At 44.1% G+C, this 24381-nt stretch overlaps 1 protein-coding gene across 7 annotated transcripts in view; it reads left to right on the plus strand.

Annotated features, from left to right (window-relative positions):
* The window catches only part of CSMD2 (CUB and Sushi multiple domains 2), a 541235-nt gene that overhangs the window by 294954 nt on the left and 221900 nt on the right, over positions 1 to 24381 (plus strand). For 6 of the 7 annotated variants that reach the window (XM_073317325.2, XM_073317326.2, XM_073317333.2 and 3 more), the window contains 2 exons: positions 9119 to 9222; positions 14948 to 15060. The exons of the other annotated variant lie outside the window; for it this stretch is intronic. In XM_073317325.2, coding sequence (XP_073173426.2) covers positions 9119 to 9222; positions 14948 to 15060 — 217 coding nt within the window. The remainder of the gene's footprint in view (positions 1 to 9118; positions 9223 to 14947; positions 15061 to 24381) is intronic. 7 annotated transcript variants of the gene reach the window in all.

Raw genomic sequence — 24381 nt, forward strand, 5'->3', positions numbered from 1 at the left:
TGCGTTTTCTCTGCCATTCCCCACTTGCCATGTGCTGGGGGAGAGTTTTAGATGGCTGCCTTTGCACCCCAACCCAGTGAGGCTTGATAACACAGAGAGTTCCAGGCTATAATGCTTTAGCCTTGCTTTGGGTCCACAAGGTACTGGAGAACTGTGGAGAGTTCCCCAAACTTCGAGAGGCTCTGTTAAACAGGCTAGAATGTACTGCTAAAGTCCTGAATTCCCAAAGAAGAACATTCAGGTGTCTCTCTCATTTTGTTTCTTTCTCAATCTTTTCCTTTTTCTTTCTTTCCCTCCTAAATTCTCCAAAATCTTCCCTGGCTGATTTTCCTCTGCATTTTCCCCTTAGCCCTCATCATGCCCACTTGTGACAGCTTTTGCTGGTTGATCTGTTTGGTCACTTGACAAATATGAACAAGTTGCAAGAGGGCTTTTGAAATAATCTTAAAAGTAAGAATAATCCACCTCCGTTCAGAGCTGTTTGGGGCAAAGTGTGGCGTACATTATGTTTTCATTGTTTTTGTTTAATTTGTTCCATAGTAAATGTCTTGTGAATTAATTTTTTATCAACTGAAGATTTAAAAACAGATTTCAGGCCAACAAAAATGCGGTGTCATTAATTCCTAAACCTTTTGACTCTAAACAAAAGGGAAGTAGAACTAGCCGGGTCTAACCATGTGATTGCAACTGATATTTCCAGTAAACTAGCAGGATTTTTAGAAGCCAATTGGAGCCACAGGGGTTCAGCATCTCTGAAAATCAGGCCTAAGCATGGGGTAAACGTCTCCCTGAACCCAAATCTCTCTCTTCTCCCATCCCTTTGAACCGTGGCAGGGCCGGCCATGTCTGTGCAATGTTCCATGTGTTGGCTGTGGGATCTCAGTCTTGGAGCTGGTGACATGAGAATATAGAAGGGGTGATGTGAATGAGGAGAAAAGATCTAAAGTGAAGCCAGGCTTGACTTCTGAACAGCTTAGCTGGCGATCAGCAGGTACAAAGGGCACAGTTGAAAAGCTGCCAGTACCAGTGACCAACTAGTGCTGGTGGTTTTTTCTCCCGGGGTCTGAGGGTTGTGCTTTCTCAATGAACATAGTGTAAACCTGTGTGCAAGCCCTTCCATGCACCTGCCACACTGCTGCACCCTGTGCGACACATGCCAGGTGCAACGCACAAGAAGTGCCATCCGGGGTGTCTGAATCGGAAGGGAGGATGTTCCAGTGGAACATTAATGCTTTAAAAGACTGCAGCTTGGAAGCTATTGCCGAGGTGCAGCAGAGGGATTAGATACAGCTTGTGTGAGTGACAAATAACATCATGCATTAGGCTGTATAACGTGCACTCGGGAGTAGGTTTTTGGACACAAGGACTTTGGGGCCATAGTAGAAATTGCTGGAGAAGAGGAGAGAAGCGATGTATTTCCTGCATTTTTCTTAATTATTTTTCTGCATCTTTTTTGTATAAAAAAAGAAAATGGACCCAAAATTTTGGTAAATAAAATTTTCAGAAAACAGTTCTCTTTGTTCTGGGGCTTGGATAGGAAGTTGCAGTCAGCCAGGCCCTGTCTACACTGGCTTTCAAATAGGCAAACCCTTTCGAGCTTGGGTGCATGACTTTTGGGCACCGAATTACATAGTTATGGCTGTGTCAGGTGCTTCAGTGACCCTAAACAAGAGAACTGCCTCGTGCCACTTCCCCGTAGTGCTTGAATGGGCAGACTCCAGACATTCCCATTTGCTTTTTCACCAGGCACGGAAAATCTGGTAAACGAACTTCTCTGCTTCTCCTCCAGTGATCTGTTTCATGGGTTTCCCTCTACTATGCACAATGGCTAGGCGGAATGGCCAATCGCATGTTTCCCAGACTCTGTCTCCACCCTGCTGCAGCTTCCTCCATCCCCACTGTTCTTTCTCCAGTTGGTATCTTCCTTAGCTTTTAAACATACTTTAATAATAATAAATAATATTTTTTTTAAAAAAAACCTTGATTAGATAACAGATCCATAGGACCTGATCCTCAGCTGGTGTAGCTTCACTGACTTCAATACCTAATAACTTCCTGTAGAGAATACACGTTGTTCTCTATGGGCCACATCTTCAAGTGGTGTAACTCCCTTAATGTCTGCAGCTATATCGATTTACACCAGCCCAGGGAGAATAAACCTAATCTTTTCCCTTAAGTAACTAGATAATTATCAGCCTATAAAGGGTTTCTGGGAAGACTTCAGACTGTTGAGTGCTTCATCCCAGAGACACGATTTCCAGGTAGGAAATAATCTCTCCATCTTTTTGTGGCACGTGGGGTTGGGTGAAATGCACTGATGTGTTCGGAAAAGCCATTGCTGTGCCTGCTTGTCACGTGCGAACAGTTGAGCTTCACGTTAATCTGAGATGCACTTCATGACCGAAGAATGATATCTTGCGCCCTGTTAAAATGGCAGAGAATGCTCTGCGAGGTCCCAGGGGCCAATCCAAGGAGAGGGCTGCCTTTTGACACTCCCCAGGAAGATGGCAAACAGCAAAAACAAATCAATTGCATTTAACGTTTGCTGCTACTGAAGGAATCTGTTGAGGCTGCAGAAACCCCAAGCTGTGAAGAAGAGAGCTCATCGGCAGGGAGAAAACACATGTATACAGCTCCAAATCATTGCATTCAACAACAGGAAAGTATGATCACTAAATAAAATACATGTGCTGATGACAAAGGCCCCAATCTAGCAAGTAGATTGACTGGCATGGCCAGTTCCTTGCGCCCACGCAGAGTCCCGTAGAAACTAGCTGTCTGGGTTAGTTCATTGGCTCACAGCACATGTCTGTTATACTGGGAGCACTTGAGTTCTAATCCCAGTTTTGGCACTGACATTCTTTGGGTTGTTGAGAAAGTCATGTAGACCCTGATTCAACAAGGTACTCAAGCACGTGAGTATTCACTGCATTAGGCACATGCTTAAATACCTTACTGAACTGGGACTTTAACCTCCTGGGTTCATGTTTCCCATCTGCAAAATAGGGATAAGAACACTTATGTGCATTCCATCGCAAGGTGGGAAAGTTGAAGATTGATTAATTGCATCTCTGTAAAGTCCTTTAGAGATAAAAGCATTATGGGCCTGATCCAAAGCCCATCCAACTCAATGAGAGATTTCCCGTTGACTTGACTGGGTTTTGGATGAGCTCCTACATGAGCTCTTAATATTAGGGATGGGAAAACCCACTGGGCCAAACTCAGAACTCATTTGAAAATCATGGGTTCTGTATTTAGAAAAGAACTGTAGGGGCCACATCCTCAGCTGGTGTAAATCAAGTGGATCCACTGAGTGCAATAGAGCTATTCCAGTTTACAGTAGCTGAGGATCTGACCCTATATTTTTAAGGTTCAAGTGTCCTTTGGCTTGGGAAAAGGAGAGAGCTGGGCTGCTGCATTTTTTTAAGTTTTATTTTTCTTCTCAAGAAGCAAGGTATTAAATAGTTTTACAACCAAAATGGGGCAGTAGCATTTTGCAAGGTTGATGTTCTGTATGTGATATCAGCAGGTTTGGAAGGATGCGGGGTTTTTTTGGTCAGTGTTGGTAAACGTCAATTTCACTGTGCATGCTAAACCAAGGGGGGGAAAAATCTCAATTTATGAACAGCCAAAGTAAGAAAAATGTTGCTTGAGAATTTGAGAGTGTGATTTAAGGATAGTTACTTTGTATATCTTGACATGCGATATCGATCATTTGTATTTCAACGGTTATAAAGCTTGAACTTTGTAAATCTCAGCATCTGCTGTCATTAAATAATTGTCTGACCCTCTCCTAATTTCTCAAACCTGTAAAAATTTAAATCAACAGAAATTTTAAAAAAAGGCTTTAAAGCCCCATCAATGTCATTGCTGTACACGGGGACATATCCTAGTGCTCCTCGCAGTGGCGAACTGGGGCCAGAGATCAGAACTGGAGTTAAAGCCAGGGTCAGTAGCCAGTGTTAGGGTGAAGAAGCAAGAACCAGAAATAGGACAGGAAAGCAGGAATCAGGGACAAAGCATGGCCCAGGGGTCATGCAAGAAGGCAGGGTCCAATATAGCAGCGAGCCAGGGAGTCATCTAGTTACTCAGACAACTTTCTGAGCCTCCTTCTCACTTCAATAGAGAGTCTGAGCCAATCGGAGAGGCTGGACGTCTCCTCCAATCGGGAGCTTCATGGTGGTGCTGGTGAGCTAGGTCCACCAGTCCACGCTCCCAGCCGGTACCAGTGAGCGGCTGGGTGGTGGCTGCTGTTTGAGGACGACTTATGGACCCGGATTCTAGACCTGCCGTCCCTCACAATTATCTGTCAAAATGTTGTTCTGCAGAGCCTAGCTATAGGGTGCATTCGTTTAGCGAGCTCACTAAGAATGGAAGTGAGGGAGCAGCAGTGTGAGTCTCAGTACTAGCAGCCAAATCCACCTGCCCACCCCCCTGCCCTGGGTATGTACTCTCTTGTGCCGCCTATACTGAAGCCGGTGGTGCTAAGATGCTGGTTCCATTTTTAGCGAGCTAGCCAGATGAAAGCTAGTGTGGGTATGCCCGTACGAGCTGGGAAAATCACATCCCAAACAGTGTAAACCTACCTATCGTGAGTCCAAACCACTGAGTTACATAATCCGCCCTGGGGTGTGCTTAGACACCCTGAGCACAGTGCAGCGTTGGTTGAAAACTTTTGTGTACAATGGGGCCCATGTACCACATGGGACCGCTCTCCGTAACCACTCTTTTGAGGACTAAAGTCTTTGTGCTTGCCCCTGGGCTGCAGGCATTGGTTTCTCAAGTGGTGAACTAGAAGCAAACTGAGAAGTGTCTGGGGAAAAACAAGATTTGAATTAAAATTGGCATTTCTGAGCCCACTGCTGGTGACGCCTCCCCCCCTTCTTAAAATAGAACTGAGCTCATTTGTCAATGTTTCTTCTGAGAAGGACTCCTAGAGCTCAGTGCTACAAGACGTGGAGCAGGAATTGCTCACATGCTTAAAATAAAAGCACGTGCTTATGTGGCTTGCTCAAATTAGGCCAAATTGCTCAGCAGCTTACAGGTTTGAGATGCTAAACTGGCTTCTGATTAACTGAGGCGTGGGATACAGTTTCGGGTAAACCAGCCAAAATATTTGTACTCCGAACGAGCTGGGTATCTAGTGATCTGACCCAGAAATGCCTGAGTTTCTGTGCTCAGCTCTGCCACCTGCTCACGCTTTGGCCTTGAGCAAGTCCCTTGACCTCAGTGTGGGTTTGTTTTTTTCTCCAGCTGTAAAGACATCCCCTGCTTTGTCGTCGTATCTGCTGGATAGCAATGTTGACTTGTTGACTTCAAACAGATATCGTGGGGCTTAATTAATATATGTAAAGCACTTGGAGATGAGCACATTGAAGGTGCTATACTACATGGACAGGATTATTATTGTAATTTTGTTCTCCAAATGTGGCCTTCCTTCCTGTCAGAAATTGCAGTGGATCAAGCCTTGAAATCATGAGGCATATTTGAGCCCATTTCTTTGACTTCGCCAATTGATTCCTGTCTTGTCAATGAGTTAAAAATGAGGTTTTGTGGCATTAGTGTTCCTGCATGTGCCAGGAGGTCTTGTGGTGTTTGTCCCATTAAATAATGTTCAGTCTTCAACCGAAAGCAAAACAATATAAACGGTGAGGGAAAGATATGTAAATAAATGTTACACTCGCTAGCCTGTTCTCATGCAACAAGGTTATGGTCTACAGTATATTAGAATGTAATTAGCTATTTAATGAGGGTCAGACTCTTTAAAATGCAGTTTACTTGCATGACTGGTGTAACTAATGATGTGTGCCATTTTACAGCCCTGTGTTCTTTGTATTAATCACATTATTTCATTGTTACATGGTTCAATAATATTCTGCGTCCGTGAATATTTCAGCATTGCTGCTAATATTGGTAGCTTTTTATTTAACATAAAAAATGAAGATTGGGGATTTTAAGAACATTTACTGTAAGCCACAATCAGGAATTGGAGTTGATCAGTACTAAAATATATATAAGTTCCTCAGCCTCCATGAAATACTGTGAATCCCCTTGTTTTAGAATCCAAAAGCTTTTGAATGCTCTGCTCTACCCAAGATGTGATAGCCACAGTGTCTAATTTTGTTAGATTTGCTAGATTAACACATTTTAAAGAGATTAGTTATAGTTATAAGAGAGGAACAAAGAACATTTTGCCTGAATCGTGGTGTCACGGGGGCTCAGTCTGTCCCATGGGTGTTGCCCCCATTTGCCCAGGGCAGGGTTGATACACCCTGTCACACAGTCGCTGAGATTCCCTGCTAAGTCAAGTGATCACAATCAGGAACTGCAGACCCTTGGGCAGGGCAGAGCAAACAAGCCATCTATAGCCCATGGACCTCCTGGCCAGGGCAAACAATAGTATTTAGGGGTTCTGACCCCCTGAGCAAGGCAAAGCAAACAATTAGTCTATATCAAGAGTCCCCGGCAGCCATGCCTAGTGGCAAGTGCAGGGGGATAGGAGAACCCAGGCCCATCCTATTCCACCGGGTTCTGACCCAGGGTCCCATGAAGCCAGTAAACTCCCTATTAAGGGTTCAAGCCTCAGCCCCTAACACGTTCCCTGGTTAACTTCCTACCATAAAATCCGCCTCTGGCATCTCCTTTGCTGGCAGCGGCGTCGCATCCCTGTCGGTCTCTGCGGTCGGCTGGGCCTCCTCCACGTAGTCTAGGTCCATGACCTCAGTAGTCTGGAAAGTCAGTGGTTCCTCTGCAGGAGCCTGCAGCATACATCCTTCATCCTCAGCCAGCCCCAACTGAGCTGGGCCATCTCCTTTTATCTGTCCCTTCCACCTGGAGCATGCACAGCAGAGGTGAGGGGGCGTGGTCTCCTGGGCCCACAGTGATTGCTCAGCCCCTGTTGGCCCAGTATAGAATTTATACACTGGTCACACATATATATACCCATTGTTCTTAAAAGGGTATTGTCCTTTGGATACCAGGTCAATTAAAATAAATATATAGATAGATAAAATTAGAAGTGGCTTAAGATGCTACTTCTTCCCTTGAGCCAATAGTTGTGCTTTTGCAATCACATTTTTTTCTGTATTTTTAAAATGTTTTCCTCTCCCTGCTGCTGTGTGAAAGACCCACATAACATGAAGGAAACACAGGAAATACAACGAAATGAGTGTTAACAAAGTTCTGTCAAATGTAAGGAAAAAAGAGAAACAGATTTTTCTCTTCTCTACTGCAATTATAGTAATCTTAGGCCCCCGGTCCCCAAATATTGGCACACTCATGTAACTTTAAGCATAGGGGTAGTACCACTTAAATTAATTGCCATTGAAACCTTGTTCGTTTTGAATTCAGTGGGCTTACTCAGGTGCTTACATTTATGCATGTGCTTAAGTCCTTGTATGACTGGAACCTTAAATGCTGCTTTTAACTATAGTAGATAAAAAATGTTTAGACAGACATCTGTTTGTTTTCTTTTAATGTTAGTGGTGTCCCTTTGGAGAGATGCTTCCAAATATAATTGATCCCTACATACTTCTTAAATAATTATTATTTCCCCACAATCCAATAGGAATAGACAGATCCAATAGAATTTTATTTTAAATTTCAGTGGCAATCGGTTTTAAACATTCCTCCCTCATCTTTGGTAACAGGCTAGTGCATGACGGTGAAACTGACGGGAGTCAGAATGTGAAATTGACCAACCTAGGGTCAGATACTCAATTGATGAAACTTGATGGAACTACATTTGCTTCAGTGCCTAATAACTTCCCATAGAGAATTGACTGTGGGCAACGTTCCTCAACTGGTGTAAATTAGTGTAACTCCAATAGTGTTAATGGAGCTTTGTCAGTTTACACCAGCTGATGATCTCATACCTAACCCCCCTGCCCCAATCCGGATGAAATTATTTATTTACTGGCATCTGCTCGTGTGCTGTTGTGCCGACATTTGGGGTGACCAGGTTCCTGTCTTTATGATCCTGAGATTATTTCTAATCTGAAATGCAACATTAAATAAATATCATAAATAGTTGAAAAACAGGTTAGATTTAATAAATAAATAAATTCACATTTGATAATCCAAGGGGTTATGAGTATCACAGTGAGGTATTTTTCATATAGGCACATGCATAAGTGCGTCTCTAAATAAGGATGCATTTAAATACTTGCTTACATACTTTCCCGAATTGGGAGCCTTTAGCTGGAGTTGTGGATGCTTAGCCCCTCTGCAAATCAGGCCATTATTAGCATCAGGTTACATAGCTTGCCCAGGGCAGAATTAAGGTCTAGTCAAAGTAGGCCGGTGCCTATGGCCCCAGTCCCCAGTTTCAGAATGAAGCATTCATTTTTTTAAAAAAAACGAGTGGAACTTTCAAAAGCATCTAAGTGACTTCAGAGCACAATTCTCTTTAACTTTCAGCAGGACTTGTGCTCCTAAATTGCACAAGTGCTTTGGAAAATCCCATCCAATGTTTATGTGAAAAAAGTCTGAAAACTTGAACTAACTGTAAACTAATGTAGTGATGTCTGAGTCTGCAGAGAGCCTGAAACCGTTGCTCTGAGATGGCTCCTGCCCCAGTGTAACCAATGCAATCATGTCTCAAGCAGAGGGAGAAAGAGCAGCCACTAAAGCCAAGGAGGAAACCCCCTGAGTACACCCCACCACCACCACCAAATTAACTACTCTAAGGCCCCAAGCTGCTTTAAACCTGCCTGCACTGCGTTTGATTGATAAATGCCACTTACACGTGCATTCAGATCCATCACCCAAATCCAAATCCCCAATTTGCAAAGAAAATCAAATGGTAATAGTGACCAGCCAGCAGAGCGAATATAAACCCTGTGCTGTAAGCTCAATGGGCACCTCTGTATCAGTAAATGCATCTGGAAAATCGATAGACACAGCAGAGAAATGAAAGATGATTTCAGTAATAGCTGTGTGCGTCTGGGGAGAAATGCCACAATGCAATAAAAAGTGAGACCAGACACCATTTCCATTGTCCAGAAGATTTAATGCACCTATAAATTGCTCTTCAATAGACACACACACAGAAATAAACAAGAGGACCTGCAGGCTGCCTCAGTGGTTGACTCGTATTAATATGCTGTATCTTTGCTAGGTTATCAAACTTACCTTCGAAGAATTTGACTTGGAAAGAGGATACGACACGCTGACAGTGGGTGATGGAGGGCAGGTTGGAGACCAGAAAACTGTGCTCTATGTGTAAGTAGTTTCTTTTAGCACTGTGCAAATCAGTACATTAATTTTGCATCAGGATATTTACCATAGGTGTTTGCATTCTGGAGGGTCCAGGGCCTATTTGCTCGAAGCCAGTGAATGTTTTATGTCATGGTCTGCAATAGAGAATGAATGGAGTGTTCTTTCTGGTGCCTTGTATTTTCTTCCTAGTCACGTTATCTTCAGGCCCATCCAGGGAAGCCTTCAGAATTGTAATTCCCTCATCCGGCTGCTTCCTTCCTTCTGGAATGTCGCTGTGTCTGGACACTTGACAGAGGAGAAGAGAAAGAGAGAGACTAGCAATAGCTAGGAAGCTGAATGCATGGGGTCAGAAATCTAGTGCAATGGTAAATACTGAAGAAGCAGGGTACACCTGTGAATACATAACTGCATAGCAGGCTTTGACTACCCTTCTGCAACATGAAGATAAGTCGAGTTCTCAAACATCAAGCAGGGTGGGACAAACCTGAAAGAGAAAATGAGGCCTGGAAGCCCCCGTCTCCAATCTACCAATTTCTGATGGTCTGCCTCTGATCTTATTCCAGTAGGTCTCATCTCCCCTCCACAGCCTGAAGGATGGGGGACGAGGGGGAGCACCAACTGCTGAAGATGACATCAGTTCAAATCCAGCTCCAGTATATGGAAGGAGCAGTAGCTGTAATCATAGGATACACTGAAGCAGAATGCAGTGTAGTTTTGTGTAGCTTTGTAGCAGGGCTTTGGAGCGGAGCCCAGAGCTGGAGCGCGGAGCAGTGGAGCTGCAGGTTTTTGCCTGGAGCTGGAGCGGAGCCGGAGCACAGCTCCAAAGCCCTGCTTTGTAGAGAGAAACAGCCTGTGATGATGGTAAGAGCAGGCGACTGGGAGCTTTAGTTTTAATCTAGCTAGCACGCTACAAATAGCAGTGAAGACACTGCAGCATGGACCCTGATGTGAGTTAGGAATGGCAGTGTGTTCTGGGCAGCATTCTGCAGCCCGTGCAGAAGCCCGCTTCACCATGTGTTCCGTGATATTTTAGCGGTACTTGCTAAATTAAAGCTGGCCTGGGTACACCTACCCACGTGCAATTATACTTCTTCACATTACAACGTAGATCTACCCTGCGGTGCCGGAACGGGTACTCACCTCTTCTGCAAGTCTGACCTTTAACCTTTTTGTTGCATCCCTTTCCTGTCTCTGACATGGAGAAGATAATAGCACCTGACCATTCGGGACTGGTAAACCTCATTGCGTGTGAGGTTTTGAAAACTTCTTTAACTCTGTTTTTTTGCTGGGGCCGGGAGGGGGCTGGGTGTGGAAGAGGTTACAAAATTAGTTCATGGGAAGGGTTATCATCTCCATATTATAAATGGGGAACTGAAGCGCAGAGTTTAAGTAACTTTCCCAAGATTGAAGAGTGTTTGTGAGACCTGATCCCAGTTCTCTGGAGTCCTAGTTCAGTGCCTTAACCACTAGGCTCTCCTTCTTTATGTAGATATATAACAGCAGGGATTCTCAAACTGGGGGTCAGGACGCCTCAGGGGGTCACGAGGTTATTACATGGGGGGCGTGAGCTGTCAGCCTCCACCCCCAAACCCCACTTTGCATCCAGCATTTATAATGGTGTTAAATATATTAAAAAGTGTGTTTAATATATGGGGGGGGGGGTCGCACTCAGAGGCTTGCTATGTGAAAGGGGTCACCAGTACAGAAGTTTCAGAACTACTGTATTACAGCTAAATAAAATGTCTGCCGTGCATTATGAGTAGAATAACTGCCCAAAAGCTAGGCCGGCATAAGTGGCTGCCCTCTTTACTGTATGTAACCTATTTCTTATTATGTTCAAATTTTTTCTCCTTTTTTTCTTCTTTTGTCACAGTCTGTCTGTCTGTCTGCCTCTCTGATTTCATTTTGTTTAATTTTTCACTCTTTTTCCTCTGGAATTTCTCTCTGCCTTCTCTCCTTCTGCACTGTCTCTGTGCAGCGGAGTGTACACTCCAGTGACATTTGAGTCACCGTTTCTCACCCGTGGTGTATATAACTCTGAAGTATGACTTGGGAAAGTACTTGTAATTAAAGTGTCGCAGAACATTTCACAGCTGATTGGTCTGACCATGGAAATTAGAGCAGAGGAAATAGTCTGTAATAAATAATTTAGTCAGTGGATAGTCCCTCATTTTGGCATTGTGAGATGTCCATGAACAGCTAGAATCGGTGTGATCTAGTGGATAGAGTACTATGTGGGGACCCAGAAGACCTGGGTTCTGTTTCTGGCTCTGCCACTGGCCTTCTGGGTGACCTTGGGCAAGTCACTTCCCTGCTCCATGCCTCAGTTTCCCCATTTGTAAAAGGGGGGTGATGACACTGACCCTACTTCATGAAGCGCTTTGAGATGTGCTGATGAAAAGCATAATGTAAGAGCCAGGAAATGGTATTATTATCAAGATCATCCCAGATTTAATCTTAGTGCTTAATCCGGCCACATTTTTTAATATTAGATATTCAGCACTTTGCTACTGCAAATATTTGGAATCTCTGTTGCCTAGCTGTGATTGGTTGCACAAGTCACACAGTATAGTTTCTGTTTCCTGTCTGAAGGAGTGTAACTCTTACCATCAAGTGAATGGTGCAAAGACACCCAGGGAGTGAATTTTCAATCCTAGAGTGCGAGCTGAAAAGTCACTCGTGAGAGCAGGTGCAAAAGGAGCACGAAGGCAGCAGACGTGAATGAATATCTGGGAGGTGACGTCCTGCAGCATTCACCCAGCTCTAGTGCAGTCAATGAAACTTGCATGGCATGCATACCTGCTGGCTACAGCTACTGGCTGTGTCATAAATATAAAGGGAAGGGTAAACCCCTTTGAAATCCCTCCTGGCCAGGGGAAAGTTCCTCTCACCTGTAAAGGGTTAAGAAGCTAAAGGTAACCTCGCTGGCACCTGATCAAAATGACCAATGAGGAGACAAGATACTTTCAAAAGCTGGGAGGAGGGAGAGAAACAAAGGGTCTGTGTGTCTGTCTGTGGTCGTCTTGGCCGGGGATAGACCAGGAATGGAGTCTTAGAACTTTTAGTAAGTAATCTAGCTAGGTATGTGTTAGATTATGATTTCTTTAAATGGCTGAGAAAAGAACTGTGCTGAATAGAATAGCTATTTCTGTCTGTGTATCTTTTTTGTAACTTAAGGTTTTGCCTAGAGGGGTTCTCTATGTTTTTGAATCTAATTACCCTGTAAGATATCTACCATCCTGATTTTACAGGGGGGATTTCTTTATTTCTATTTACTTCTATTTTTATTAAAAGTCTTCTTGTAAGAAAACTGAATGCTTTTTCATTGTTCTCAGATCCAAGGGTTTGGGTCTGTGGTCACCTATGCAAATTGGTGAGGCTTTTTATCCAACATTTCCCAGGAAAGGGGGGGGGTGCAAGTGTTGGGAGGATTGTTCATTGTTCTTAAGATCCAAGGGTCTGGGTCTGTAGTCACCTAGGCAAATTGGTGAGGCTTTTTACCAAACCTTGTCCAGGAAGTGGGGTGCAAGGTTTTGGGAAGTATTTTGGGGGGAAGGACGCGTCCAAACAGCTCTTTCCCAGTAACCAGTATTAGTTTGGTGGTGGTAGCGGCCAGCCCAAGGACAACGGGTGGAATATTTTGTACCTTGGGGAAGTTTTGACCTAAGCTGGTAAAGATAAGCTTAGGAGGTTTTTCATGCAGGTCCCCACATCTGTACCCTAGAGTTCAGAGTGCGGGAGGAACCTTGACAGGCTGTGAAAGCTAGAGTCCGGAGTCTGATTCTGAACCCACCACCAGCCTTGCTTCTGCCACTAGCCTTGACCAGTTCTCGTCCTGCGTGTTAGGAGCTGAATCCTGCCTCCCCTGAAGCCAAGAGGAAAATTCCGAATGACTTTAATGGTACAGAATGGTAAACTTCTGGAGTGCCAAACTGAGCTGTGGGAGCTTGGTGGTTGTCATTCTCCTTTCTTGCACCCCAGTACGACGTCCCTGTCCTTCAGATGAGATGGAGACTCTTAGGCTGAGATTTTGGGGATTCAGCTACCCAGTGTCCATTAACGTTAATTGGAATTGGGCATCCAAATCCTTCCTTCAACTGTGAACCTCTCAGCCTGACTGTCTTTGGGAAGATGGAGTTTGAAAGCGTGTGTGAAACTTTAAGGCAATGATCTTTTCCTCTTGGTCAATCTTCCATCTCCCTTCCTGCGTCTGCCTCTTTCAAAAACCCCAAAGAGGAGCTGGTGCTGTCGGTGCACAGCCACTGTGTTTGCTCACATGCAGTGCTGGCTTACAATAATTTTGCCTCAAGAGCTCTGGGATCAATTTCATCAAAAACACTTTCAGGCACTGCTATGGCTGGATCCGTGGATGATGCAGGACATACAGCAACTCTGTGTGTGCGTGTGTGTGTGTGTCTGTTTATGCAGTTGTTACAAAAAGTTACCTACTCATCCCCTTGTTTTTTCATGAACATGGATCTGTTGTGGCATTTCTCTAACGGGTCGCTGTTTTCAGCTCTCCTGAGAATGGCTTTCCCGGGTGAGCCTTGCTTAAACAACACTCCAGTGCTTCGATAGGGTGTGGCATCATGGCATCATCAAGGGTTCGCCTAGCATCAGCAGATGCACGAGAGTTTGTGCCCATCTGCAGTTTGTTTGTGGTCCCTGTGAAAACTTTCCTGTCAGCAGAGAAGTGCTGCATGAAATGCCATTAAATTCAATTTCTAATATTTGACTACTTTTTTGCTTTATAAGTAACTGCGAGGGGGGAGAGGCAATGAAGGTGACTCAGTCACCCGCTTCCCTCACCTGCAGGTTTTGCGTCCTGTTTCAGTGACAAAGGAAGATGCCGTTATTCACATTACAATATTGCCTCACTGGCTCAACTGAGATCAGGGCTCCCTGAACTGTGCACTGTGCAGACACTTAGTGAGAGCTTGACTCTTGCCCTGAAGAGCTTACAGTCTAACTGGAGAGCAGGTGGGAGAGGAAAGAGATTAGGGCCTGGTCTACAATTTTAGCAGACATAGCGACAGTGCTCAGGGGTGTGAAAAATGCACACCCACGAGCAGTGTAGCTGTGCTGACCTAACCCTGGAGTACATGGAATAGGTTGATGGAAGGATGCATCTGTCAACCTGGATACTGTCACTAAGGGAGGTGCTGTTCTACAGTGATGGAAAAACCCCTTCTGTCGTAGGCTGCATCGACACCTCGGGGTTATGCCGGCATAGCCACAGTGCCGTAGCTATGCTGCCTGCAGTGTAGACAAGGCCTAAGTGGTTTGCTAAGGTCACAGGCAGAGCAAAACCCAAGTCTCCTGATTAACAGACCAGTGCCCTGTCCACTAGACCTAACTGTCTTCTGATACATTTTTGTTTCTTTCTACCCTTCAGAGAGGAAAAATAAACCATTGCAAACCTTGGCCCCATTATCATTTTCTGTTGCTAGTCATTTAGGACTGGCCCAGGGAAAAGGAGCAGTGTTGTGGGTTGGGATTGAGAGAAGGATGTGGCTGAGGTGAGGTTGTTCAGCCTTTGCCTAGAGGGTGTGTCATTATTTTATTTTCAGAAGCACTAAAATTTGCTCAATTTGTTTTTTTTTAAAGTGAGATTTGATAGCACTGATGCAAGTTATTGTCTACCCCACAGAAAAGGGGTATGTGGTCTTTGAAATGGACAGCAAGCCAAATACCCCTGTAGGGAAAATAAGCATTATTTTTTTGACAGTTTGACAGGTACAACGGTTCCTGATCTGATTGTCAGCACAAATCACCAGATGTGGCTCCTCTTCCAGACAGACAGCGTCCGCAACTTACTAGGATTCAAAGCAACCTATGAAGGTAATCTAAGTTCCGTTCTTGGCGTTTGGTTGCCTCAGAAGAAGCAGGGATGTGGTCTCGTGTGGATCTTGTCATCTCAGGACACATAATCCCGCTGCAGTTTTGACAGCTTCATGGTGGGCATTGCACTTGGAGGATTCTGACTCAGAGCTTTTGAATATTTATTTTTAAAGCACCTTAGAGTGTGATACATTCCTGACACTAGGTGATAGGGGGCTGGGTTCTGGGCTTTGAATGACTGACTCTATACAGGGAGCATGGTGTATTTGAATACGTTGATGTGCTTCATATTACAAAGGGAGACGTACCAAGAAAAATGGAAAATTTATGGCAGACTAAGTTCCAAATAAGCAGGAGATTATCCTGTGAGTCATAGCTGTCACATATCTTGTCTTGCAAGCTGTAAGAGTTTTGAGGGCTTTTCTCTCCAATGATTTTATGCAGCATAATTCAGCACTGGGAAAATATTGGCTTCCTTCTTGTAATTTTAGTTCTTGTTTTCTTTGAAGGTTCGATTTTTGTTGCCTTGTTTCTTGTTTTATTCTTTTCACAACAGAATAACATGGATAGCAGACAGTAACTTTTTTACAAGGGAATTGAAAAGCTTAGGAGTCTTTTAAGACAATGTCAAAGAATACTTTCTATAAACAAAAGAAGTGGAGGAAGGAGGTTGTCAGATTCCCAGAGATGCAGATGCTAAGCACCTGCAGTCCTCTTTGAAATTAGGGATTTGGCCCAATATGAATAGAAAACATTTCATAATATTTTGTTTCCATGAAAACGGCCAGGGTAGGTTTTCTTGAGCGTTTCCCTTGCTTTGATGGGAGTGCAAATGCTGTAGCAATGATCTTGTACATTTCCGAAAACAAGTGGGAGTGAAAATAGCCAGCCTGATTTCCTTGTGTGAAGTGTAAATAATCAATCTCATCAATAGGGCCTAGTGAATTTTCAGAATAAACATATTTAAATTGTAATGGTCTAAGCAAGGTGTGAAAAAGAAAGGTAAGAATGAAGCCTGGGATTTTCAAAGTGGACTACTGCAATTCATTGAGATTGGAATGCTGAACTCCCTTAAATTTCTTTAAAAACCCCAGCCTTAAATAAATAAATAATCCAGGATTTTGTATCTTTGCAATGGTCAAAAGTGTTTGCAAAATTGGGTCTGTAGATCCCAGATCATTAGAAAACGTGTAAAAAAATCCCAAAAAGTACATTCTTCTCCCAACTTGTTTGAAGTCAGTTCTTTCCTCTCTTACCTTACAAACACCTCAGAAATTTTCAAAAGTGCCTGGTTACTTTGGCTGCCTCCATTTCTGGGTGCCCAACCTGAAATGCCTTTTCAAGGGGCCTGAACATCAGAGAGCAGGTGCTAAGCACTTCTTGAAAATCAGTCTTTTTACCATGTCTCAAGTTGAGCGCCCAAAATCACTAGTCACTCTTGCAAACTTTGGCCCTGAGGTCTCTGTCTAGTAGTCTGATATCCTCAGTCAGTGAAAGGACTGTTAGAGGGTCTATTACAGGAGCGGGTGGGGGAGGTTCTGTGGCCTGCGATGTGCAGGAGGTCAGACTAGATGATCATGATGGTCCTTTTGGCTTTAAAGTCTATGGGTCTATGATTGCCAGTCCCTGTTCTGGGCATTAGCAGTACAGAACTGCAGAAGCGGGTTGGAACTCAAGGTTGGAACTCAGGTGGTCGTAGCTGAGCAAATTTCATTTCAATTTTTTTAAAAGCTCTTTTCACTGTAGACCAGGCATCTCGATTAATCTCTTTCTAAATCCCGTTGGTTAAAACCATTTCGGTTCCACATTAAACTGGGGCCAACACTAAAATGTGGTGTCTAAAACCAGATACAAAACCCATATCTGGGACCATAGATATGTGGTTGTAAGAGGTGCTGAGTGCATGCTGCTGCCATTAACTGCAGTAGCAGTTTTTAAGCGCCTGGAACCTGAAAAATCAGGCTACTTTTATAGTTGATTCACCCACCTTTGAAAATGTTTGCCTAGGTGTGGGGAAATTGTCATATTGCTTTCAGGCTGAGAGCTGCTTCAGGTAGGATTGCTGATTGTAGCACTCCAGCAGCGATGTATGGGATCACGAAGGGGTGTGATATGCAAGAAAACCTAATAGAGCTAAATATCGGTATGTCTGGCTTGGTTGAGCAATGCCTTGGCGGGATGGGCCACAGTGGTTTATGAATATTTACAGGATGTCAACATCGTGTTTGCAAAGAGAGGTACAAGGAAGAATGTTATTAAGCCAAGCACAGGAAAATAGAGGCTGAACATCAAAGTTATAATGGTGAGAGCTTAGCTGTTGGAATAGCTTCCCAGGAGAAGTGGTACTAGCCCCATTGCTTGGGACGTAAAGATCATAAGTACGTATTGTAGAGACCATCCTGCACTGGTAGAGGTGACACTGTCTCATCTAATAGCTCCTTTCCCTCTGGAATTTCTGAAATTTTCGAATGAACCCGTCTTTACTCCTAGGTTCAGTTACTGTCTTTGACCTGCTTAAACGTTACAGATGGTTTGATCTGTAGCAGCGCTGAGCACTGGCTGCTTGGCCTCTGGCTGGGGTTAGGGTGACCTTTGCCTCTCAGGATTGGGGCCACAGTGCTGGTCACACAGTTCTAATATATTCTGTAACAAACGCTGCTGGTGCTTCTCCTCCTCCCGCTCCCTGCACCTTTAACTGGGTGCTGACTCCAGTGGTGAGTCACATGCCAAGGTTTCCCATAGTTTTCCACACTTTGCTACTTCGTTTACTTCCCAGAACCTTACAGCGAGAGGAGAAAGGGGAGCACTGTGGCTTTGCAGGAGGAGGTGACAAACGTCCTATCATCAGCGTGAATGCACCTTCCTCTTCAGCATGGAAGAGGCTGCTTGACCAAGAGCCCCCTCGGCAGTAGGAGCCAGGAAGTCCCAGGCTAATGTGTCCCTACAAAGTAGCAAGGTGTGAACTTCATGCCCCGTCCCATCTAAGTGAAAGATGCACGTTCTTGGTAACTGCACCTCACTTAGAAGAGACTGAAGCCACCTTCCTCGAGCTGTTCATTGCAGCAAGATGACCTGCTAATAGGTCCTGTTGGCTAGTAGCCCAAATTAACCATCTCTGTCCAAGTGTTAGACAGGTGCATGAGTGAGTTCAAGTTAGTTCCTTACCACATAGCCAGACTCACCGTGTGTGCATCGTAGCCTAAACTCACTAGATATCAGAGTGAGCCTAAAGGCAGAGAGCCTTCCTTTGAGTGGCCCCTGTCCCAAGCTGTTTCTGAGCTGTAATCCACCCTTGCATGGTTTACAAGTGAAGAGCCACACCCTAACTAGTGTCCTATGTCATTTTGCTAAGCGCTTTGCCTTGTCTTAGGGCAGCAATTTGGTTTTGGTCTTGCTGAAAAACACCGGTGCATGAGCCACAGAAAGCACCTCTCTCTGCTGTCCCCAAAGCCTGTGCTGGAACTATCCCATAGCTTGGCTTTCCCCTAATCAGCCAGTTGCATAAAATACATTTCATTTTGTAAACGCTTTGAGCCAAATGACAAAGCAAAAAACATCCAAGTAAGAGGCAATTAGTGCTTGGCAAATACAAACGAAATTATACACAACTTACTAACAAGTTTCATCACCAGTTTTACAGCCACCCTGTTCCCTAATTGCAAGAAAGAAATCACAGTTAATGGCTCCGTATAAAGTCAAGATGAAGAATTTGCCTAATAGGAAGTTAGTGTTGCTGATGTAGTGTGTTTAAATAGCTATATATCCTAGCATACTTCTTGGCTTTAGTGTACCTTTGAAGTGTAATACAATCATAGCACCTGTTGCTGGTGTTCAAATGCCTGTGCTAATCTTACTCCTAAGGATGTGTTGAAACATGTGTTTCAGGACTCAGAGAAAGGAACATGTTGAGTGGTTTAAGAAGGAGCTCCCGGAAAAACCAGTCACCTTTCTTAGCCATGTCCTAGGGATACACGTGCCCACAGTAAAGAAGGACAGCGAATCTAGGCTAAATTCAAAGCATGTTGGGCCAGATCCTCAGCTGGTGTAAATTGGTGTAATGCCATTGATTTCAATGAACCTATGCCCGTTTATACTAGCTGGACTTTCCAGAGCGATGGAGACTGTGTGTCTGAATCCACTAGACAACTCCAAACGTCTGAACCACGGCCTTTCTTTTCCCCTGGAAACAAAGACGCTCCCTTGGGACCATCACCGAGGAAGGCGGCCCTGCTGTTTGTCAGAGAAATGAATATTAAGTTCCGCTTTGCTGGAAACATCCTTTGTCTCTGAAAATGGTACGGAGCTGATTGATGCCACAGTGCTGTGTTCTACTTGCGAAATGGGATTGGGTCTTGTAGGAGGGTCGTGGATGTCTTCTTCTCCCTCCCATCCCTCTATCCAACACAAGGTCTTTTGACATTCAGTGCACGCTGGTGCAACCCAAAGACAGTCATTGCTCCTCAGAAGACTTTTTATGAGCGCCAAAGAGAAATCATCTTTGACAGTATCCATAGAGGAAGTAAACTCCATGAGTAGCAGGGAATCATGTCCCCTTCTGACTCGTCCTTTAATTTGCAGGCAGAATTCTACCATGTGCTTCTAGGAGCCCGCTCCATGACATCCCTGTGTGAGAACCTGGTGTATGAAAGGACTGCATGCCTGTTCCAACACCCTTTGAAGGACTAGTCTTCAAACCCCATCTGCAGTGTCCATTAATGCATCTCAGGATTACATCACAGCTGACCATAACTTAACTTTGAAAGCTGAAGCAGACTGGCATGAGCTGACACTGCAGAACACAGAGTGAAAACATGATGCCTCCCTTAGAATGGGAGGAACCAGACCCTGGGGCATTTACAGTTACCATTGAAGTTCATTGCAAATTCTCTGTGCGTTATTGTGCTGGATCCTGCTTCATTGATTCAATGGGAGCTTGTCCATTGACTTCAGTCAGAACTGGATCAGGTCCTAAATGAGGGATGACTTTGGCCCACATATTGTTGCTTGAAAATGGGCAAACAGGCTCTTTGCGCATCATAAAAAATTAGCAAAGCAGACCTTCTAATGGTGTTTTAAACTTGTGGTTCAGAGGCACTGGTGGATAAGCAAACAGAAACTCCCCCCTCCCTTTTTTTAAAAAAAAGTCATTGAAAAGAGGTTTTGCTTCCAATTTAGGTGTATCCCTGTGGAGCTGGGAACAAAAAGACATGCCAGTGAGCTACCAGGAAGTGCATGAGAACCAGAAAGTGCAAGTGACTACAGAAAGAAAGTGAAAATAGGAAAAAGTGAACTAGGGGAAAGTAAGCCCTCGGCATTAAGGGTGAGATTGAAGAGAGTCTTGCGGTTAAAGCACTCAGCTGGGGGTTCACAGCTCAGGGGTCAACTCCCAGCTCTGCCGCTCATAACTGTTTGGGGTAAATTCACTGACAGCATCTAAGAAATTTCGTATCAGAAGCTCCATGTCATTGGGACTTGTGCTCCAAAATCCCACAGAGAACCCCTTTGTGCCCCATTTGCAAAATGGAGATGGTAATCTTTCCCTGCCTGGCAGAGGCGTTGTGGGGATAAATCACTGATGTGGTGATGACCATCAAGTGACCATCAGAAACCTCATCATTTTTTTCAAGTCCAAGGCATATTTTGTTGACGTGCCTTTCTCTAACGTAAAAACATATCAATTTAAAAACAAAACAACCAAAAAAACCACTCCACCTAAAACCCTACCAAAACATGACCGTCCCCTGCAAGTGCTTCTCTGCTTAAGAAGCGGAGAAGAGAACAGATATATGGCAGATGTTGATCACATTGTTTAATGCCTTGCTGGAAGGCAATCAGAAACTGCAGTGAGGAGTGGAGTATAACAACCTATCAAGAATAGAATAGGCACCTAGAAAGAGAGAGGAATGAGATTTTAGAAACTCATTCAGTTTTCATCATGTAAAGTGGTGCTAGAAATAACGCTAAGAATATTGTTAATGAATTCCTTTTTGATAGTTCCCCAGTAATCCTGAAACTGTATATCAAAACTAATAATCTTTTTTTCTTTCCAAAATACACCATTTTGAGAATATTAGCCCTTTAATTATTTTTTGTTGCGTCTTTCAAATATGATATCAGTGTCTGTTTGCAATATTTTCTTTTCCGGACTCAAGTTCACAGGGTGCTTGGCTGTCCAATCTCATCCAGCAGATTCCCACAAACCATCAGATGTCTGGATTCACAAGTTTTTGCAGCCTGGCGTCCCTCGGAGCTTTCTATGAAGCACTGAGTGGACTCATTTTGCACAATCCCTTCCCAATAAATCAAGTCCCCTGTGTGGATGTCGTTTTAATTTATTGCAGTCTTGTCTGGCTAGATCCCCTTGTGTAATATCCGTCGGTTTCTTCCTGTGGTTAAAATCTAAAGAAATCCCGCTGCAGATGGAAAAGGAGGAAAATTCCTACGGAAGGAGGGTCTCTCAGTCAAATACGCCCTTCATAATTCTTTTTGATCAGCCTTCTTGGCTGGACACCATTACGTTAGATGAATGCCTTGTTTAATCTCCCCTAATTTAAGTCTTCAGGGGGGTGAATTTCCATGACACTCAACTCTATCTCTCATTCACTACTGATGCAACAACCACTACCACTAACATGTCAGAACCGCTACAGGAGATTAGCTCTTGGATGAAATGCCACTGGCTCAAACTGAACCCAGGCAGGAGTGAAGTGATGCCTGTTGAAAAGGGGAAATGCTTCAAAGAACTAGCCAAGAAATTGTCTCCACCTTCTATCAAAGGCATACAGCTCCCCTTCATCAAAGTGGTTCCAGGTTTCATGGTCCTGTTTGACTCCTTGCTAAGCTTGGGTGATCAGATATGATCTGTTTCCAAAATGTCTTTTCACCTCCATCTCACTAGGAAATATTTCTTCCTCCAGCATGAGGATCTGGCCAGAGTGATCTATCCAGTGTCACCTCCAGGCTGGATTACTGTAATTCATTGTATTTGAAGCTGAATGTGAAAATGATGTGCTGCCTAAACTAAATCAAAACTAATAATCTTTTTTTCTTTCCAAAATACACCATTTTGAGAATATTAGCCCTTTAATTATTTTTTGTTGCGTCTTTCAAATATGATATCAGTGTCTGTTTGCAATATTTTCTTTTCCGGACTCAAGTTCACAGGGTGCTTGGCTGTCCAATCTCATCCAGCAGATTCCCACAAACCTGCCTTCTCCATGGCTTAGGCCCCTCCACTGGCTCCCAGTCAGCCCCTGATGCCAGTTTAAGTCCTGGGTCCTAATTTTCAAAGCAATTAAGGGATCAAACGCCAGCTACATCAAAGACAGAAGCACAATCTATGAACCATTGCCCCTCTGGGAAAGCACAGACCATGCAGCCCAAGATGAAGTGAGAGAGAGCTGGGGATAAAGGATCTCAGTCAAGGGGATCCAGGTCTAGAGTGAACCTCCAGAGGAGATCAGGCAAATCCAGAGTCATAAGAACGGCCATACTGGGTCAGACCAAAGTCCACCTAACTCAGTATCCTGTCTTCCGACAGTGGCCAGTGCCAGGTGCCCCAGAGGGAATGAATAGAACAGGTAATCATCAAGTGATCCATCCCCTGTCTCTCATTCCCAGCTTCTGGCCAACAGAGGTTAGGGACACCATTCCTGCCCATCCCGGCTAATAGCCATTGATGGATTTCTCCTCCATGAATTTATTGGAGACCATCCCTGCCCTTAAGGGCTCACAATCTGAATAGCCAAGGGTAGAGGGGAAAGAGAGGCGAAGTGACTTGTCCAAGGCCACAGAGCAGGTCAAGTGGCAGAGCTGGGATAGAGGCCAGGTTTCCTGACTCCTAGTCTAGTGCTCATTTCACTGGGCCTTTCTTTACATTACTACATAAAAGCGAATAAACAAATTGTAATAACATTAACCGGTGCTGTATTTGCAAGAATTCTGAGTTGGTCAAAATTTGACCCTTCTCCCACACAACAGACCTGTTATATTCCCGTGTGTCCTTTTACTGAGCTTGTAACAATGCCCTGGCCAGATCGTGCACATGGTTGAACCTGAGACCTCTGAATCCAAGAGTATGGGTCTCTAGTGCCTGAGCAAAAAGACCAACTTGTGCATATCTGTGTGTGGTTTAACCACTCGTAGAGATGAAGTGTCCACACTGTGTTAGCATGTGGTGTATTCTGGCCATCAGAAATGATGGACTGTAGAACTGAGGCTAGGGAAGTCAATGGCAGTGCTGGTAAAGTCGGGAAAGTGGCTGTTAACAAGTAAGTGACTTTCTTATTCAATACCCTGTGGGCCTCATTCAAGGGCCATTAAACTCAATGTGTTTTGTTTTTCTATTGAATTCAGTGGGATTTGGGTCAGGCTCTGTGTGTGTGTCTTTCAATTTATATCTCCTTATATTGCTACAAAGATGAAGTCTTCTGTTGGCCCAATAGAGCAACAGGGGAGTGAGCCGGAATTCATTGCATTTCGTGTTCAGCAGAGACCCGCTGGTGGATCTTTATTCCTGGCGACAGCGTATAGCTTCAGAACATTGCTTGAATTTCAGATCCCAGGAGTTTTAGTTCTGATGGATCAAAATTAGGGTATCTTGGCAGAGATGTGTAAGGGAAGGTTGGCCAGAGCCTGTGCCCCCTATGGCTGGCTATTTGCCAGCATGATCAATCCTTTCCTTCCAGAAACTCTACGTTCTAATGATGGGCAAACTCAAATTCACCGAGTTTGTTGGTTCAGCTCCGATGAAGACACAAACCTGAAAAGGTGGTGTTTGGATCCGAATTTGGACTGGGTTTTTAGACTAGGTTTCAAATCTGAAGCTGGCTGAGGCCTCTTTCCCCAGCTAATGGTGTGCTGCAGGTGAAGGCGTTTGGCGGATGAAAAATGAATAGTATTTACGATCATTTAAATTCTGACTCAGTGCTTGGCTCTGGAGAGCCCTGATGAAGCTTAGCTTTAGTGCTCAGCTTTAGCCCCATGGAGCTAAGAAATATAGGAGCTCTGCAGAACTGAAGGCATAAGATTCCCTCTGTACCGAGCTCCTGGGTATTTCAATCAAATCCTGCTACCCAAGCAATTTGGATCACTGGGTTTCTATGTGTTTCCCTACCTCTGTGTATGCATACACACTGTGTATGTAAATATGCACATCTGAATGAATCCATATGCAAATGTAAGTGTTTATACACATGCACATAGATTGTAGGGGGAGCTGATAGTGACCCCTATATTTAGGTTGCATAAAGCTTTCAAATTATAAAATATTTTCCTAACTTTTGCATGTTTGAGTTTGGAACCTAAGGAATGTTATTTGAA

The sequence above is a fragment of the Lepidochelys kempii genome, chromosome 19 (assembly GCF_965140285.1).
Source record: "Lepidochelys kempii isolate rLepKem1 chromosome 19, rLepKem1.hap1, whole genome shotgun sequence".
In the NCBI taxonomy this organism is placed as follows: domain Eukaryota; kingdom Metazoa; phylum Chordata; order Testudines; family Cheloniidae; genus Lepidochelys; species Lepidochelys kempii.